This window comes from Giraffa tippelskirchi, chromosome 11 (assembly GCF_054371585.1).
Source record: "Giraffa tippelskirchi isolate mGirTip1 chromosome 11, T2T-mGirTip1v1.2.pri, whole genome shotgun sequence".
Lineage (NCBI taxonomy): Eukaryota > Metazoa > Chordata > Mammalia > Artiodactyla > Giraffidae > Giraffa > Giraffa tippelskirchi.
Genome location: NC_137285.1, coordinates 377,433 through 391,972, shown reverse-complemented (window position 1 = coordinate 391,972; position 14,540 = coordinate 377,433). Strand labels below are relative to the sequence as shown.

The 14,540-nt window shown below is 62.8% G+C and overlaps 2 protein-coding genes and 1 long non-coding RNA gene across 12 annotated transcripts in view; 2 read left to right on the top strand and 1 right to left on the bottom strand.

The window, feature by feature from the left end:
* The window catches only part of LOC145526421 (uncharacterized), a 3,948-nt gene extending 2,546 nt beyond the window's left edge, over window positions 1-1,402 (top strand). The window contains exon 2 of the long non-coding RNA XR_014068883.1: window positions 7-1,402. This is a non-coding gene — a long non-coding RNA (uncharacterized LOC145526421). The remainder of the gene's footprint in view (window positions 1-6) is intronic.
* TXNRD2 (thioredoxin reductase 2) overlaps window positions 1-12,637 on the bottom strand; it is a 27,055-nt gene extending 14,418 nt beyond the window's left edge. For 3 of the 7 annotated variants that reach the window (XM_081541842.1, XM_081541844.1, XM_081541849.1), the window contains exons 1-8: window positions 12,559-12,637; window positions 10,797-10,865; window positions 7,433-7,489; window positions 7,175-7,316; window positions 6,722-6,796; window positions 6,006-6,084; window positions 5,532-5,594; window positions 4,605-4,675 (exon numbers count right to left, since the gene is read on the bottom strand). In XM_081541842.1, coding sequence (XP_081397968.1) covers window positions 4,605-4,675; window positions 5,532-5,594; window positions 6,006-6,084; window positions 6,722-6,796; window positions 7,175-7,316; window positions 7,433-7,489; window positions 10,797-10,865; window positions 12,559-12,628 — 626 coding nt within the window. In that variant the 5' untranslated portion in view covers window positions 12,629-12,637. Of the gene's footprint in view, window positions 1-4,604; window positions 4,676-5,531; window positions 5,595-6,005; window positions 6,085-6,721; window positions 6,797-7,174; window positions 7,317-7,432; window positions 7,490-10,796; window positions 10,866-12,554 lie in introns of all 7 variants that reach the window. The other 4 variants (XM_081541843.1, XM_081541847.1, XM_081541850.1 and 1 more) reach the window with 2 other exon arrangements.
* COMT (catechol-O-methyltransferase) overlaps window positions 12,630-14,540 on the top strand; it is a 17,135-nt gene continuing 15,224 nt past the window's right edge. For 3 of the 4 annotated variants that reach the window (XM_081541930.1, XM_081541934.1, XM_081541931.1), the window contains exon 1: window positions 12,630-12,695. The gene's annotated coding sequence lies outside the window, so the exon portion shown is untranslated. Of the gene's footprint in view, window positions 14,035-14,540 lie in introns of all 4 variants that reach the window. The other variant, XM_081541932.1, reaches the window with a different exon arrangement.

Sequence of the window (14,540 nt, the reverse complement as noted above, 5' to 3'; positions counted from 1 at the left end):
CAACAGGGTTGCTTTTCACTCCATCCTTGGCCCCCAGTTCATCAAATAAGCAATTCGTTAGCAAACAACAATTATCTGAAAAAGGCACGATCCAAGGTCTTAACCAGAGAACTCCCTTCAGACGGACTCGATGAGAAAACACCCAAACCAGGGCTGGACACCGGCGCTGTGGGCCGGAACGGGTGCTGCGCTTCTGTCAGCAGGTCTGAGCTGTGGGTGGGCTTTGCCAGCTGCCGAGGAGACCCTGGCCTGGGTGGGGCTGTGGTCGGTGCCCAGGCAGGTACCCGGGGCAGGCCCTGGGGGCAGGGCGGGCCTCCGGGGCCCAGTGGCTGCGTGTGTGTTCGGGAAGCCCCCCGCGTGCCCCTGGGTGCCACCAACATGGCACACAGAGGTGTAGCTGTGGCAGGATTACCCTGATCACGGGCTGGCTGCCACCTCGCGTCTGGAGGCGGAGGAAGCGGCAACAAAGACTTCCCCAGACGTGAGGCCCCGGCTTAAGGAGCTCTCCACTCGCCTCTTGGGTCTGAAGGCCCCAGTCCGCTCCCAGGGGGGTGAGGGCACCCACACAGCGCGAGGGGCCCTGCAGGCAAGGGCCCCGGGAGCAGCTGGACGTGGGCCATCCAGAGGGCACCCAGACTCCTGGGGCAAAGCAGGTGGGTCACCCGCGGAGGCTGCTGGCTGCTCCGTCTCACGCAGATGACCCTGAGGACGGTCCACACGGGGAGGAAGGCGGACGGCCCCGGAGCCCACGGGCCGTGGGGAGCTGGCCAGCGGAGGCCCCGCAGCTGCAGGCTGAGGCCGAGGCCGAGCACGCCAGGCACTCTGCCGGCTGGCTGGCCTCCTGGATGGGCCCTGGGGCACGGCCCTGCCCGGCTTCTCGAGGCCTCCAGGGCGGGGGCAGCCCTCGGGCCCATATTCATTTCAGCTCCGTTTTAAAGGCGAGTTAAAATAAACACCAGGAATATTTATAAGGCAAATAAATCTGGTAGAAACAGCCCCTCGGAGTGTGAGCCGAGGCCCCCGGCCCGGCCCGAGCTGATAAAATACAGAAATGCTACTGTCGGCCCTCCGGCTTATTTTGACTGCGCACAGGAATGTAAGGAGTAAACACTGCCTCCCGTATCACACTGTTACAACTTGCATTCACAGCTCCGCACAAAAGCTGTGGTTCACAGAAGCATCGTTCGGGGTGTATCTCCAGCTTAATTTTTTTAAAAAAACCATTTCCTCACATAAATCATGCTCAGAACGGAATGGGTGACTGATACATTGCAAACACTTTTTTTTCTTAAACAATAACATACCTAGATTCCTTCTAAACGAAACAGCTAAAAAAAAAAAAAAAGTCTTCTAAATGGTTTTTTTTTTCCCTTGAAGAAAATAAACACTTTACTGACCCTGATATCTGGGGCTGTCTTCCCCGGCCGCGCACACCGCAGCCCCAGCACGCGGTCATCAGGGCGGCCGCGCGGGGCCCTGTTCCTGGACCTTTCCATGCACCGGCCCCGGCGAGACGCGGGCAGTGAGGACCACCAAACAGCGGCCCCTCTTGGCGGCGGCGTTCAAAAGGCAATGCGGAAATAACAAATGAAAGAAAATAGAACACACAGGAACGAAGTCAACGAAAGACCGAGATTCAGAAAGCGCTGGTGGTGGGCAGACGTGACCGAGCCGCCGTGCTGGCTTCGGCCAGGACACAGGCCCCGCGTCGCGAGCCAGCGTCCAGGCGGCTGCGCCATGATGGCCGCCGGCACCATGGTCCCCGCGGAGACGCTGGGGAAGCGCTTGAGTCACCCCCAGAAACCAACGCCCAAGAAAATGACACGGGTCCAAAGCCTGGCGGACGGGACCCCCATATCAGGGCCAGAGCAGGACAGGGCCCCATTCGGAGGGGTTTCCAGGCCAATGGCAGGCGCTGGTGGGGGGTGCCTGGGGCCCCGTCTTCACGCAGACGAGCTGCAGCCGCCCACCAAGGCCCTGGGACCCACAGGGAATCCAGGGGTTTTGTCAAAAACCATCTTGCTGGGGGTGAGGAGGGAGGCTCTCCTGAACATGCGATAAATCTAACAGCAATGAAGCGTCAAAGAGCCTCAGCCACACTTAAAAACCCAAACATTGGGAGTTACTGGGGTTCAAAGACATGAGCAGCCAAACAAGTCTGCAATTGTAAACAACACGAGGGTTCAGCTCTGACAGCAAACCTGTGGGCAGATAAGAAAGAGGACACCCAGAGGGCAGGTCCCAGGGCAGGGCAGCCTCGCTCACAACCACACGCTCACAGCCCCACACAGACACACACGCTCACAGCCACACACTCACAGCCCCACACTCACACACACACGCTCACAGACACACACGCTCACAGACACACACGCTCACAGACACACACGCTCACAGACACACACTCACAGCCACACACACTCACAGCCACACACGCTCACAGCCACACACGCTCACAGCCACACACACTCACAGCCACACACGCTCACAGACACACACATACTCAGACACACACGTACTCACAGCCACACACGCTCACAGCCACACACATACTCACAGCCACACACACTCACAGACACTCACAACCACACATGCTCACATACTCACAGCCATACACACTCACAGACACACATGCTCAGACACACACTCAGACGCACACATACTCACAGCCACACATGCTCACAGACACACACATACTCAGACACACACTCACAGCCACACACGCTCACAGCCACACACATACAGCCACACACGTTCACAGCCACACATGCTCACATACTCACAGCCACACATGCTCACAGACACACACATACTCAGACACACACTCACAGCCACATGCTCACAGCCACACATGCTCACAGCCACACATGCTCACACACACACACTCACAGACACATGCTCATAGACAGACACGCTCACTGACACACACAGAAACAGTCACAGACACATGCTCGCAGCCAGACACACTGACACGCTTACACACTTACACACACTCACACAGAGCCACACATGCTCACACACACACTTACACAGATACAATCACAGACACACTCATAGACACACACACAAATACACACACACAGATACTGAGACACACACGCTCACAGACACAGAAACACACTCACGGCCACACATGCTCTTACATACACACACTTAAATACACTCAGACACCCTCACACACACACACGTTCACAGGCACACATGCTCACGGACATGCTCACATTCACACACACACTCACTTGCACACTTCACAGACACACGCTCACACTGATATAACACACTCAGATATACACTCTCATGGATAAAGACACACGCTCGTGCTCATAGACACAGGCTCACAGACACACACATTCACTGACACACATGCTTACACAGATATACATTCTCACTGACACACACATTCACACTCACAGCCACACATTTAAAACCCACACGCAGACACCCACACTCGTTTTAAAGCTAGTAAATACTAAAGATGACATAATAGCAGATACAAAAGAAACCAGACCACATTTAACCTACTAGTCAGAGATAAGAGAATTAACCCAGATACCATGGAGTAAACAGATAATGTGGTAAGTGTGACATAAAATTAAATCGCACCTCCAGGCGGAAGCGCCCGCCACAGCTGGAGCCCGTGGAGGTGGTGGCCGGGCACCAGGCTGCAGATGGGAGCGGCCGAGTGGCCCCGCCTGGGTGGGGGAGGCCCGGTCCCTTCGGGCCCACGAAACAGTGCCCACCCAGGACCGCGGTTCTCGACTGAACACAGCCCCGGCTGTGCACACGGCGCGGGAGAAGCCAGGGACAGCAAAGACCCGCAGGTCGGGCTTCTCTGCAGCCAGTCCCACGAGGGAAGAAAAAGGGCCGAGGCGCTCACAGGGGCTGGGGGGGTCTCAGGAGCCCCTCGTGAGGGGCTGCGCCCGGGCCTGAAAGGACGCCTTGTGAGGCCAGGACAGCGAGGACATGCAGAGCGCACGGCCCGGCACGCACACATGCTCACATGCTCAGACACAGGCGCACACACATGTTCGCACACATGCTCACACAGGCACACATGCATGTGCTCGCACACATGGTCGCGCACACACACACACACACACGTGCTCACACACACGCTTGCACAAAGGTACACACACACGTGCTCGCACACAGGCACACCCCCACGCACAGACCCTGCGCCCGGCAGGCCTCGGGCAGCAGGTCTCCCCAGCCCGGCGCAGTGACAGCCAAGCCTCTGCTGCCTTCTGGTGGCCTCTCTGGTCCCTGCAAACACAGATTCCCCGAGACGCCAGGCAGCAGCGCCCAGACCTGGACGCCAGGCTGGGCGTGAGCCCGGGCCCCTGGGCCCTGCCGATTTCAGGGGAGCCCAGACACTCAGGGGGCGGGTGAAGGGGGGACATCTGATCAGGGCTGGAGAGGGGCCGGGCTCCCCCTAGTGGCCCTGAGGGCCCGCGGGAACCCTGGTGAACACCAGGGCTGCGGACAACAGCCCCGAACGCAAGGCACAGGGCTGGCTTAGCGCCTTCCCTCGGGTGGGAAGGAACACAGGCTGCCCGTCCTCCCTGTGTACAGGGGAGCGGGCCCCGGACACCCCCAGGCCTTACGTTTTTCCAGGGGATTCCTTCAGCCAGAAGAGGTCATCACTCGTGATCCCGTATTCCAAGGCACCTTCGATCTGTCTGGGAGAAGGGTCGACGTGAGGCGCTAGGGTGCGCAGAGGGGACGCCGGCTCGCAGACACGACTCGGCCAGAACCACCACCCGCGTGGGGCCCTCCTCCCCAGGAGCGGCTCTGGGATGGGGGCCGGGGGGGCCGCAGCCTCTTCCTCCAGCTCTCCGGGACCCCCGGATCAGACCCAGGGCTGGGGGCAGGAGGGGTGAGGCCAGGCGGGCCGGTCCCCAGGGCGCTGGGCTGAAGGCTGGGCGGCTCCTGAGGGACAGTGCGGTGGGCCCCATGCCCCAGCAGGTGGGGGACACGGTGCTCATGCCCTCCCCGTGGCCTTCGGGGGTCAGAAGTGCTGGAGAGAGGAAACGGATTCCAAACAGTTTACAGTTCCAATTGGCAAAAAAAATAAAGTTTCGTAAGTTTGCTCCAGGGAGACCGAAAGGTCTGGGTAACACAGGGACCAGAACCCAGGCAGACCTGGCCGGCAGCAGGGCGGGCGGCCAGCGAGTGGCCTCCCCAGGACCTGTGGCTCCCATTTCGACCCCCAAAGCCCTTCAGAGGGCAGGGGGGTGGGAGCAGGCCAGTCCCCACGTGGGCAACCGGGCAGCTGAGCTGATTGCCGGGTCCTGGGAGCTGACCACGGGCGTCAGGGACTTTGAATGCAGCCTTCGCGGGCCCAGCTGTGGGGAGGGGTCACTAACGGTCACTGCTTGGGCCCTGCCTGTGTGGTCACTTGGAGAAGTGCCCTGCCCTCCTTCAGAGACCTGTCCAGAGCCACCAGTCACAGCCACCAGGTCCCCCGCCCTGGAGGCGGCTCTCGCTGGGTGGACCACAGGGGTTGGGGCCGGGGCTCTGAGGACACTCACGTGCGTGGGGTACCGTGGCCGCCCACCGGTGGCGATGACAATGTGGTCGGCTGAAAGCAGAGTCTGGGAAGAAACCGATAAACCTGCGGTCACCCAGGTACCCCATGGGCACCTCGCGAGGGCTCCACTGTGTCCCGGTCACAGCCGCTGCCCCGCGGTGCCGGCCCCGAGAGGAGTCTGAGCACCGGCAGGAGAGCCTCCCAGCTCAAGCGCCTCCCAGTTCACACAGCAACCCCGGGGGAAGGTCTCCAGAATCCCACAAGGCCATGCCAGGCTGGGCCGCCGAAGCCGCGGGCAGCCTGGCGTGGTCGCTTCCTCCGTCACAGAGGATTAGACTGGCCTCGGCCCTGGAGGGATGTCCTGTCAATCCCAGCGGCACTGATCGCTGGGGACAGTGCAGAGGCTGAGCGAACCCGGGGTCTGCCCACCCAGGCCACAGACTAGCCCCTGGGAGCCCAGGAGGCAGGCGCTCACCTCCTCCCCACCTTTGGAGACACCGCAAACTGTGTGCGCGTTGACAAAGCTGGCCTTGACATTGAAATACTTGACTTTCCTGCAAAATAAAAACAGGATGTTCAAATGTGACCTCGGGCCACCCATGGCTCAGGGGTGGGGGAGCGCGGCTGTGTCTCCCCAGGCCTCCCTGGGACACAGGGACCATAGCCGCCACGCGGGGATGTCCCGAGGCCCAGCACAGCTCCGGTATGTGGGGACAGAGGCGGCCGGGCCTCTGCTGAGCTCAGTCCTGTCACCTGGACACGCTCCACCAGGAAGAGGAGGCCCCCATGTGCACCCAGCTACCCTCCCACCAAAACCCACTGATGTCCCGCTGCCAAGGAAGGGGGCCAGCAGGCAGGGGCCCGTGAGGCCAGGCCCCGGGAGGGGTGAGGGGCGCTTGGTGCTCAGACACTGGTTTTATTTTTTTTTTAAATACTTCCAAATGGTGCTGTGTCTAATTTCTAAATATTTACTTATTTATTTGGCTGTGCTGGGTCTCAGCTGAATTGTGCAGGGTCTAGTTCCCCGACCAGGGATCGAACCTGGGCCCCCCGCATTGGGAGCGTGGAGTCCGCCGCTGGACCAGAGGGAAGTCCTGGCAACCGGGCTTTCTCCGCGGGTTGCCCCCGCCTCCCACGCCTGGGGAGTCCTCACCCCCCACGACCGCCCAGGGCCTGGCGCGGCGGCAGTACCTGTCCTGCAGCTGGACGCGGTGGCCCCAGTTCAGGGATTTCACGTGGTTCTGAACGGCATCCGCCATTTTCGCCCTGGTGACACATGCAGCGCAGGGCTGAACGGCCAAGCGGTTCAGGGGTGGGTCCCGCCACGGACGGGGCTGCTGAGGGCCCTTCACAGGAACACCTGGGGCCAGGCGCTTCTCAAGGTGGCGGGGGTGGAGACCACCCCGGGCCAGGTGAGGGGCTCCTGACCGGGGGGCCCTGAGCGGCCCACCTGCCACCTGCCGGGCCTGGCACCCCGAGCGGGGGTCCTGGGCACCCTGGGGTGCAGCAAGGCCCAGGCCCCACCCAGGGGGTGAGCAGCCTCCGCCACCTGCCCCAGGAGACAACCAGCAGCTTGGCCCAGACGTGGGGGTCCAGATGGGCTGCCCGGGGGCTCTGGGACCCTGGCCCCCCGTCGCCCCTCACCAGTCGTGTGGGGCCTGGGCCACGTCCCAGCCGTAGTAGGGGGCGTCGCGGATCATGTCCCCCAGCAGCGCCGCCTGGTGCATCAGCTTCTTGGGGATGCAGCCGACGTTCACGCAGGTACCGCCGAGGCCCCACCTGGTGCCTGGGGGGTGGGGGGCTCGGATGAGCCGTTGCCCTGCTGACCCCAGCTCCACTGGCCAGTGGGCTGGGCTCGGCCCCTCGGGCCTGATGCCCGCCCCCACCCCAGGGCCGGCCTACCTCGGGGGGAGGGCTCCACGTAGTCCAGCACGGCCACCGTCTTCCCCAGCTGGGCGGCTGAGGACAGAGGAGCAGGCAGGTGAGCACGCTGGGGACCATCCACCCGGGGACTCGGGGGCCCAGGAGGCCTCTGCCCTTGGCCACGCTGCCCACAGACAGGCACCCAGACCCTCCCCGACCGCCCACCAGGGCAGCGCCGCCCAGCCCACCCAGCCACCCTGCTCCAGGGCCAGCTCAGACCCAGGACACCACAGACAGGCCCCTGGCCCCCCTCACACCCTGCTTCCCCGGACACCACGGGGGGGTCCTCCGTCCACCTGCTCAGAGCCCCCCACCTGGGCAATGCTGCCTCTTCTCAAGAAAGCAAAGCTCGGAGGTCAGATGGCTGGTCAGCAGGGCCCCGAGACGGGAAGCAGGACCGGGCTCCACTCTGCACTCCCACCTGGAGCCCCCTCTGCCCCACGCCCTGCCCCCCAACCCCCACCCCCCATCTGCGGGCTCCCCCAGCCACGAGCCCCGCGTTCTGAGGTCAGGGATAACTGCGGGCTTCCCCCCGGCCCCCTGGGGGCACAGCGCCGATCAGCCCCAGGCCCTGGACCTGCATCCCGAGGGCAGGAGCGTCTGACACTACAGAACACACTCGATTCGGGGCTACCACATCAGAAGCACGTTTACAAGCCTTCATCAACAAAACCACTTCATTCAACGATGACCGATGGGACCCCAGCGCTGGATTTAAACACTGCAGCTGAGGGGACACCTCAGACACGACCACACCCAGCTCCTGGGTCTGACCAGGATGGGGCAACGGGGACCAGGGTTACCCTCCTGCTCAAAACAACCAAAAATCCTGACAAAATGTGCAAAATAGTGGTTTCGAGAAACTGAACAGAAGAAAACAAAGGCCAGCGATCTCCGGGAGGCAAGAGCGGGCAGATGTGAGCCCCAGGAATGGGGGCCCTAGGACCCAGCCCGGGAGGGGCCGGGAGGGGCGAATGTGAGCCCCAGGGATGGGGGGGCCCTAGGACCCAGCCCAGGAGGCGCCAGGCGCTCCAGAGAGGAGGTGGGGTAGAAGGGCCGCTCAGCCTCCTGGGGCGGTGGGTGGGCTCAGGAAGGGCGTGTCTCTGAGTAGTCCGGCCTAGACTGGGCCCAGCACCAGGCCCGTCTAACAGGCCTCACGCAGAAGGTTCGAAAAGACCAGGCTGTCTCTACCTACATCCCAGGAGACGCTCTGACACATTTCTAGGAGTACAAAAAGACCCAGAAGCCAGCAGACGAAAGTGAGAGAGTGTAAGTCGCTCCCTTGTGTCCAACTCTGCGACCCTGAGGACTGCAGCCTGCCAGGCGCCTCCGTCCGTGGGATTATCCAGGCAAGAATACTGGAGTGGGTTGCCATGCCCTCCTCCAGGGGATCTTCCGGACCCAGGGATCAAACCCAGGTCTCCTGCAATGCAGGCAGATTCTTTACCAAGTGAACCCAGCAAGGTAGAGTCCAAAGTGTCTGGTGCTCTAACAAAAATTACCAGGCAAACAAAGGAGCAGCAAATGCAAGCAGTCCATGAAGCTGACCGAGAACGGACCGCAACGTCAGGATCAGCGGAAAAGAGAGCAAAACAGGTGTTACAGCTGCATCCATGTGTGCGAAGAGCCAAGAAGCAACGCGAAAGACAGAAAGAAAGTCCCCACGTCAGACTGTGGAGATGAAACTGCTCCAAGCGGCAGGAAATCCAAAAACGGGGGATCTGTGTATACGTGCGGCTGACGTACTTTGCTGGGCGGTGGAAACGAACACGACATTGAAAAGCAACTGTACTCCAATAAAAGTACTTTAAAACACCTGCACCGCGTGGGTTCACGGTGGAGCAGACACCGCAGACTCCTGTGTTAGGGAATTTGCAGACAGGAACACAAACTACCCACAACGAGAGGGCTCTGGCGCGCTCTGAGACAAGCCAGAGCAGCTGACCCACGTGGAATTAACGTCGCCCACGTGAAGAAGTGACTGATGGTTGAACAGTGTCATGGATCAATGAAAACTATGACCCAGCGGTTTTCCCACTCTTTTTGGCACCAGGGGCCGGTCCTGTGGAAGACAACTTTTCCGTGGATGGGGTGGGGGTGGTTTCGGGACGATCCAAGCCCATCATACTTGTGTGTGCTTCATTTCTATTTCCATGACATCAGCTCCACCCCAGGCATTAGGGCCCAGAGGACAGGGACCCCTGATCCACAGACCCACGGGGCTCGACGAACTCCAGCAGGAAGAGAATTCGGCAGGCACCAAGCCATGTTATCGTTAAACTGCTCAAAAGCAACGGAAAGAAAAAGCCCTAAAAGCAAGCAGAGGAGAGAGACACACAACAGAGGAACAAAAAAAAGATACAAACAGCAGATTTCTCGTCAGAATCGATGCCAGGGCGCAGGCAGGGCAGAGCCCTATGGTCCGCTGTGAGTCAACATGCAGGTGTGGGGTGAAGTCCTTGTCGCCTCTGGGTTGGGGTACCCACCTCTCCAAGTCACGGTCCCCCTTCTGGTGACCCTCTCCCAGTGGAGAAGAATCCACAAGCGCCCTAGAGCCCACGCGGCACAAGCAAAGAAGCAGCCACAGTAAGAAGCCCCCCAGCAAAGCGCAGCCCTGCTCGCCGCAACCAGGGAAACCCCGGGCAACAGAGACAAACAAAAAAACAATAAAAAATAAACTTGGTGGTGAAGTTGCACAACTCTGCGAATGCAAAATCCACCGAATCAGGTGGTTTAAATGAGTGATCTACACGGTGTGTGACTTACATCTCAACAAAGTGGTCTGAAAAACACGAAACGCTCAGGGTTAAAACTGACATAAGACGTCAAAGACCTGTTTATCGAACTGGCAAAACACCGCCGAAAGAAATGAAAAATACGTAAACGGGAGCTACACCACATGACCTAGCTGTTCCACTTTCAGGCAATTCTCCAGCAGACTCACAACACGCATCCAAAGACACACGGACAGACGAATATTTCCAACAGCCCAAAACGGGAAACAACCCAGTCCACGGGCGAATGGACCAACCACAGGTGAGATGGACACACAGTCCACGCAGCCGCGTGAGAAGGCGAGACTCCGGATACACGCAGCAAAGCAGATGACCTTCACGAAACAGGGCCCGTGGAAGAGGCCCAGAAAGTAAGGGTACCTGCAGCGCGAGTCCATCGAGACAAAGTTTCATAAAGTGCAACGTGATCTACAGCGAGAGAAAGCAGGTCACTGGCTGCCTGGGGAGGGGGACCAGACCAGCGGCAGAGAGCACGCGTGCTCTCCCTGGGGGCCGGGAAGCCCGGAGGCCCCGCTGCGCCGGCGGGGTGTGGGACGCAGGACATGTACCTTCCTTGGCGCAGGCCAGGCCGCCGGATCCGCCACCGATCACCAGGAGGTCGTAACATTGCCGCCCTGCTGGGGTGAGGGGGGGCGTCAGAAGGAAGGACCGGACCAGCCAGGGGCGCCACCCAGGAGGCCGCCCGCCTTCCAGGGCGGTTCAGCAGCCACACCCCACACTGTGATGGTCTGGGGTGACCACGCAACCCCCAGCACACACTGACCCCCGCAACCCACATCAAGAAGGCAAGTGAGCCGCCCTGAGCTCAACATCACCCGAGGTCCTGGCAGGGGCGAGTGGGAAAGCTTCTCTGAGTCCACCCATCGGGCAGTGCGGCTCAGCCGCTCCGAGTGCCCAGCAGGGCCTGGCGGGGCAGCGGCTCGGAAACGCTTCTGGGCCCCCGGGAGGCTGCTCGCAGCCCCCACCCTTGCCCCTGGCGGACCGGCCGCCCCGTCTTCTCCCGCAGAAGGCCCCGTCTCTGCAGATGCTGCCATGGAAAGCAGCCCAGAGAGACAGCTGAACCGGGGTCTGCAAGGGAGGGCGGGGGGCGGGTGTGTCCTCCTGGGCGGCCGGCTCCGAACCGGGGACCCCCAGCACCAGGCCTCGGCCCGCCGCCCATGGGCAGAAATAAGATCAGCAGGAGCCCGGGGGCTCTCTCTCCTCTCCCCTGCTCAGGGAGGTGGGGACCGGGATGGGGTCCCTACCGTCCATGGCCAGGGCCGGTCCCTCCCACTGCCCCTCAGGGTGCCCGTGGCGGCTCCCTGGCCTGCAGAGCCCCTCTGCCAGCCCACTCTCCCTGCCCACACGAACAGATGGCGCAAGGACTGTGGGCTTATCTTTGACGGTCCGCTCTCCCCACGGGGCGCACCCAGCAGCCCCCTCCTTCTGATAAGCGGGGAGGAGGCAGGCCGAGGGCCTCCATAGGACCCACTGTGGGAAACCGCCTTTAACACCTGCGGGCTCTGGGCAGCCTGTCTGCGAGGAAGAGCCCCAGTGGACCCCAGGGAGGGCACTGCCCCCAGAGTGCCCAACCGCCCCAGGGCTCCCCAGGGCACCTCACAGCCTGGCCCCTCTTCTCGGCCTGCAAGGTCTGTCAGCCTGTGTCCTGAGCCCTCCCTCGCCGGGTTTTCTCCCTGAACTCGGGGCCTGCACGGGGCCCACAGAGCCCCCAGGAGCAGCCCTCCAGCCCCGCCTAACAAGCCCTGACCACCTGCCCGACCCCGCGGCCTCCCCAGCCCCACGCCCCAAGGCCACAGCGACACACGGCCGGCGGGTCGGTGCTCCAACCAGGGCGCCCTCTCCATAAAGGGGTCCTCCCTGCCCGGGCCCCCCAGGGCAGGGATGTGCTGGGAGAGGTCGTGGTGGGTGGTGCCCGAGGCCACCTCTGGGGAGGCCCCCCACCCCCGCCCCTGCTCAGGACCCTGGAGGCAGCCTGCCCCTGCTTGCCCCGGTGGGGACACTGTCCGCGTGGGCCCAGGACCCCTGGCCGTCTCGGAGGTCTGCAGTGTCGGCTCGCTCCCCCAGGGCGCCCCCAGCAGAGGAGCAGGACCCTTCCTGAGTCCCGCACGTGCTGAGCACCTGCCGTGCGCGCCCCCAGCCCTGGGGAGGAGCGGGGAGACCTGGCCGGCGGTCACCGCTCCTGCTGAGCCGGGAGGGGACCCACCCTCACCACGGCCGGCACCACGGCCGGCTCCCCGGTTAACGCCGCCCGGGGGTCAGCGCGCCACGCCCGGCCTGGCCCCCGCGCGGCGCCGGCCCGCGCCCACTGACCTGCGGCGCCCCGCGCCCCGCCCGGCGCGCGGCCCCGGAAACGCGCTGCCGCTCCGCGCAGCGCCGCCATCGCCGCCCCGGGGGCCTCGGGCCGGGCTGCCCGCCGCGCTGCCTGCGCCGGCGACCGCGGACCCGAGGTGGGTACGCGCCGCCCTTTATGGAGAGGGCGCCCTGGTTGGAGCACCGACCCGCCGGCCGTGTGTCGCTGTGGCCTTGGGGCGTGGGGCTGGGGAGGCCGCGGGGTCGGGCAGGTGGTCAGGGCTTGTTAGGCGGGGCTGGAGGGCTGCTCCTGGGGGCTCTGTGGGCCCCGTGCAGGCCCCGAGTTCAGGGAGAAAACCCGGCGAGGGAGGGCTCAGGACACAGGCTGACAGACCTTGCAGGCCCGGAACGGGGCCGCCCGCGGGGTCCGCGCGGGGCCGGGGTCCCACCCGGGCCGGTGCCACGGATGGGGGACGGCTAGGACCCCGGGGAAGGATCCTCCCGGGGCGCGAGCTCCAAGCTGGGCGGGGGCTCTGACCTGAGCTGGGGGGCTCCAACCTGGGGTGGGGGCTCCAACCTGGGGTGGGGAGCTCCGACCTTGATGGGGGCTCTGACCTTGATGGGGGCTCCGACCTGGATGGCGGCTCTGACCTGGTTGGGGGCTCTGACTTGGATGGGGGTCTCTGGACCTGGATTGGGGCTGCGACTTGCGGCGAGGGTCTCAGGACCTGAGGTGGGGTCTCCAGAGAAGGGAGTGTTTAACCTGGGCTGGGGATCCCCAGACCTATGGTGGGGAAGCTCCTAGAACTGGAGTAGGTCTCCTGACATGAGGTGGCTTCCCCAGACCTTAAGGGGGGGGAGGTTCCCCAGACCTGGGCTGGGAGCCTCCGACCTGGGCTGGGGGGCTCTGACGTGGTGGCAGCGGAGACACCAGGCTGGTGGAGGGAAGGGAGCCGTGTTGCAGGAGAAGGTCCCCTTGGGCACCGCGGGAGGGGGGCCCCTGCAGGGCTCCGTACTCCTAGGTTGGCAGTTTCTGGGAGAGGGTGGGCCTGGGACCAGGCTGCAGAGTAAGGTCTGAGCGCCTTGGGTCCCCAGGGAGGGAGCACTCCGGGGCCTAGGCAAGGGCTCAGCCGTGTCCCCGTCCCGCTGGCAGGCCCGGAGCCTCCTGGGCCTTCCGTTTTGTGAAACTGGCAGCCTCCCCAGGAAGAAGCCTGGGCCCCTCGGCCCGCTGCCACCTTTGAGGTTTGACCAGCAGCTTCCTTCAGGCTTGTCGGGTCAGATAGACACGCAGACACGGGTAACGGCACGGTACCGGACTGGCTCAGGGGCCGCCGGGCCTTTGAAAGGGAAAATGCGGGTGGAGTGTTGGGGCCCAAGGGAGTCAGAGAGGAGGCACGGGTCCCTGTGACCCCCACCCGAGCTCGTCGCTGGACCTGGCCTCCTGCCCTCCTGCAGAGCTGGGCAGTGTTGCTGGACGTGTCACTTCTTCCGGAAGCTGTGAGCTTACTGGGTGGACACCTTGGGGGGGGGCTGGGGCATCATAGGGAAGTGGCCTCGAGCCCGGACACACAGTCAGCTCTTTGTTCCAGTCTTTACATGAGGCCTCGTGGCTGGGTCTGGCAGGGACCGAGTCTCCTCGGTGGGTGATCGGAGGCCACAGTAACCCGGGGTTTTGAGCCCCGACGGAGGTCAGTTGAGAAGGTTTTAGATGTCGAGTTCTCAGGTCTCTAGATGGTGACGTGAGGCCGCGGTGGCCATCTGCTGGGTTTCTCGGGTTGCCGTGTGAATGAATGTTTGTGGAGACATCAGGGTCGCATGGCCAGGCCACTGAGGTCTGGAGCAGAGCTCGGGAGGTGCGGGTGCCCCGTGGCTCGAGCAGTGGCCCACATCCGAAGTTCCCGCCACCATGTCTCCCTTTGACATGCAGGTCTCTGTCAGACTGAGGAGGACACGGGCAGTGACAGGACTGAGTCCCAGGGCAGGAGGGAGGGAGGAAAATGGGA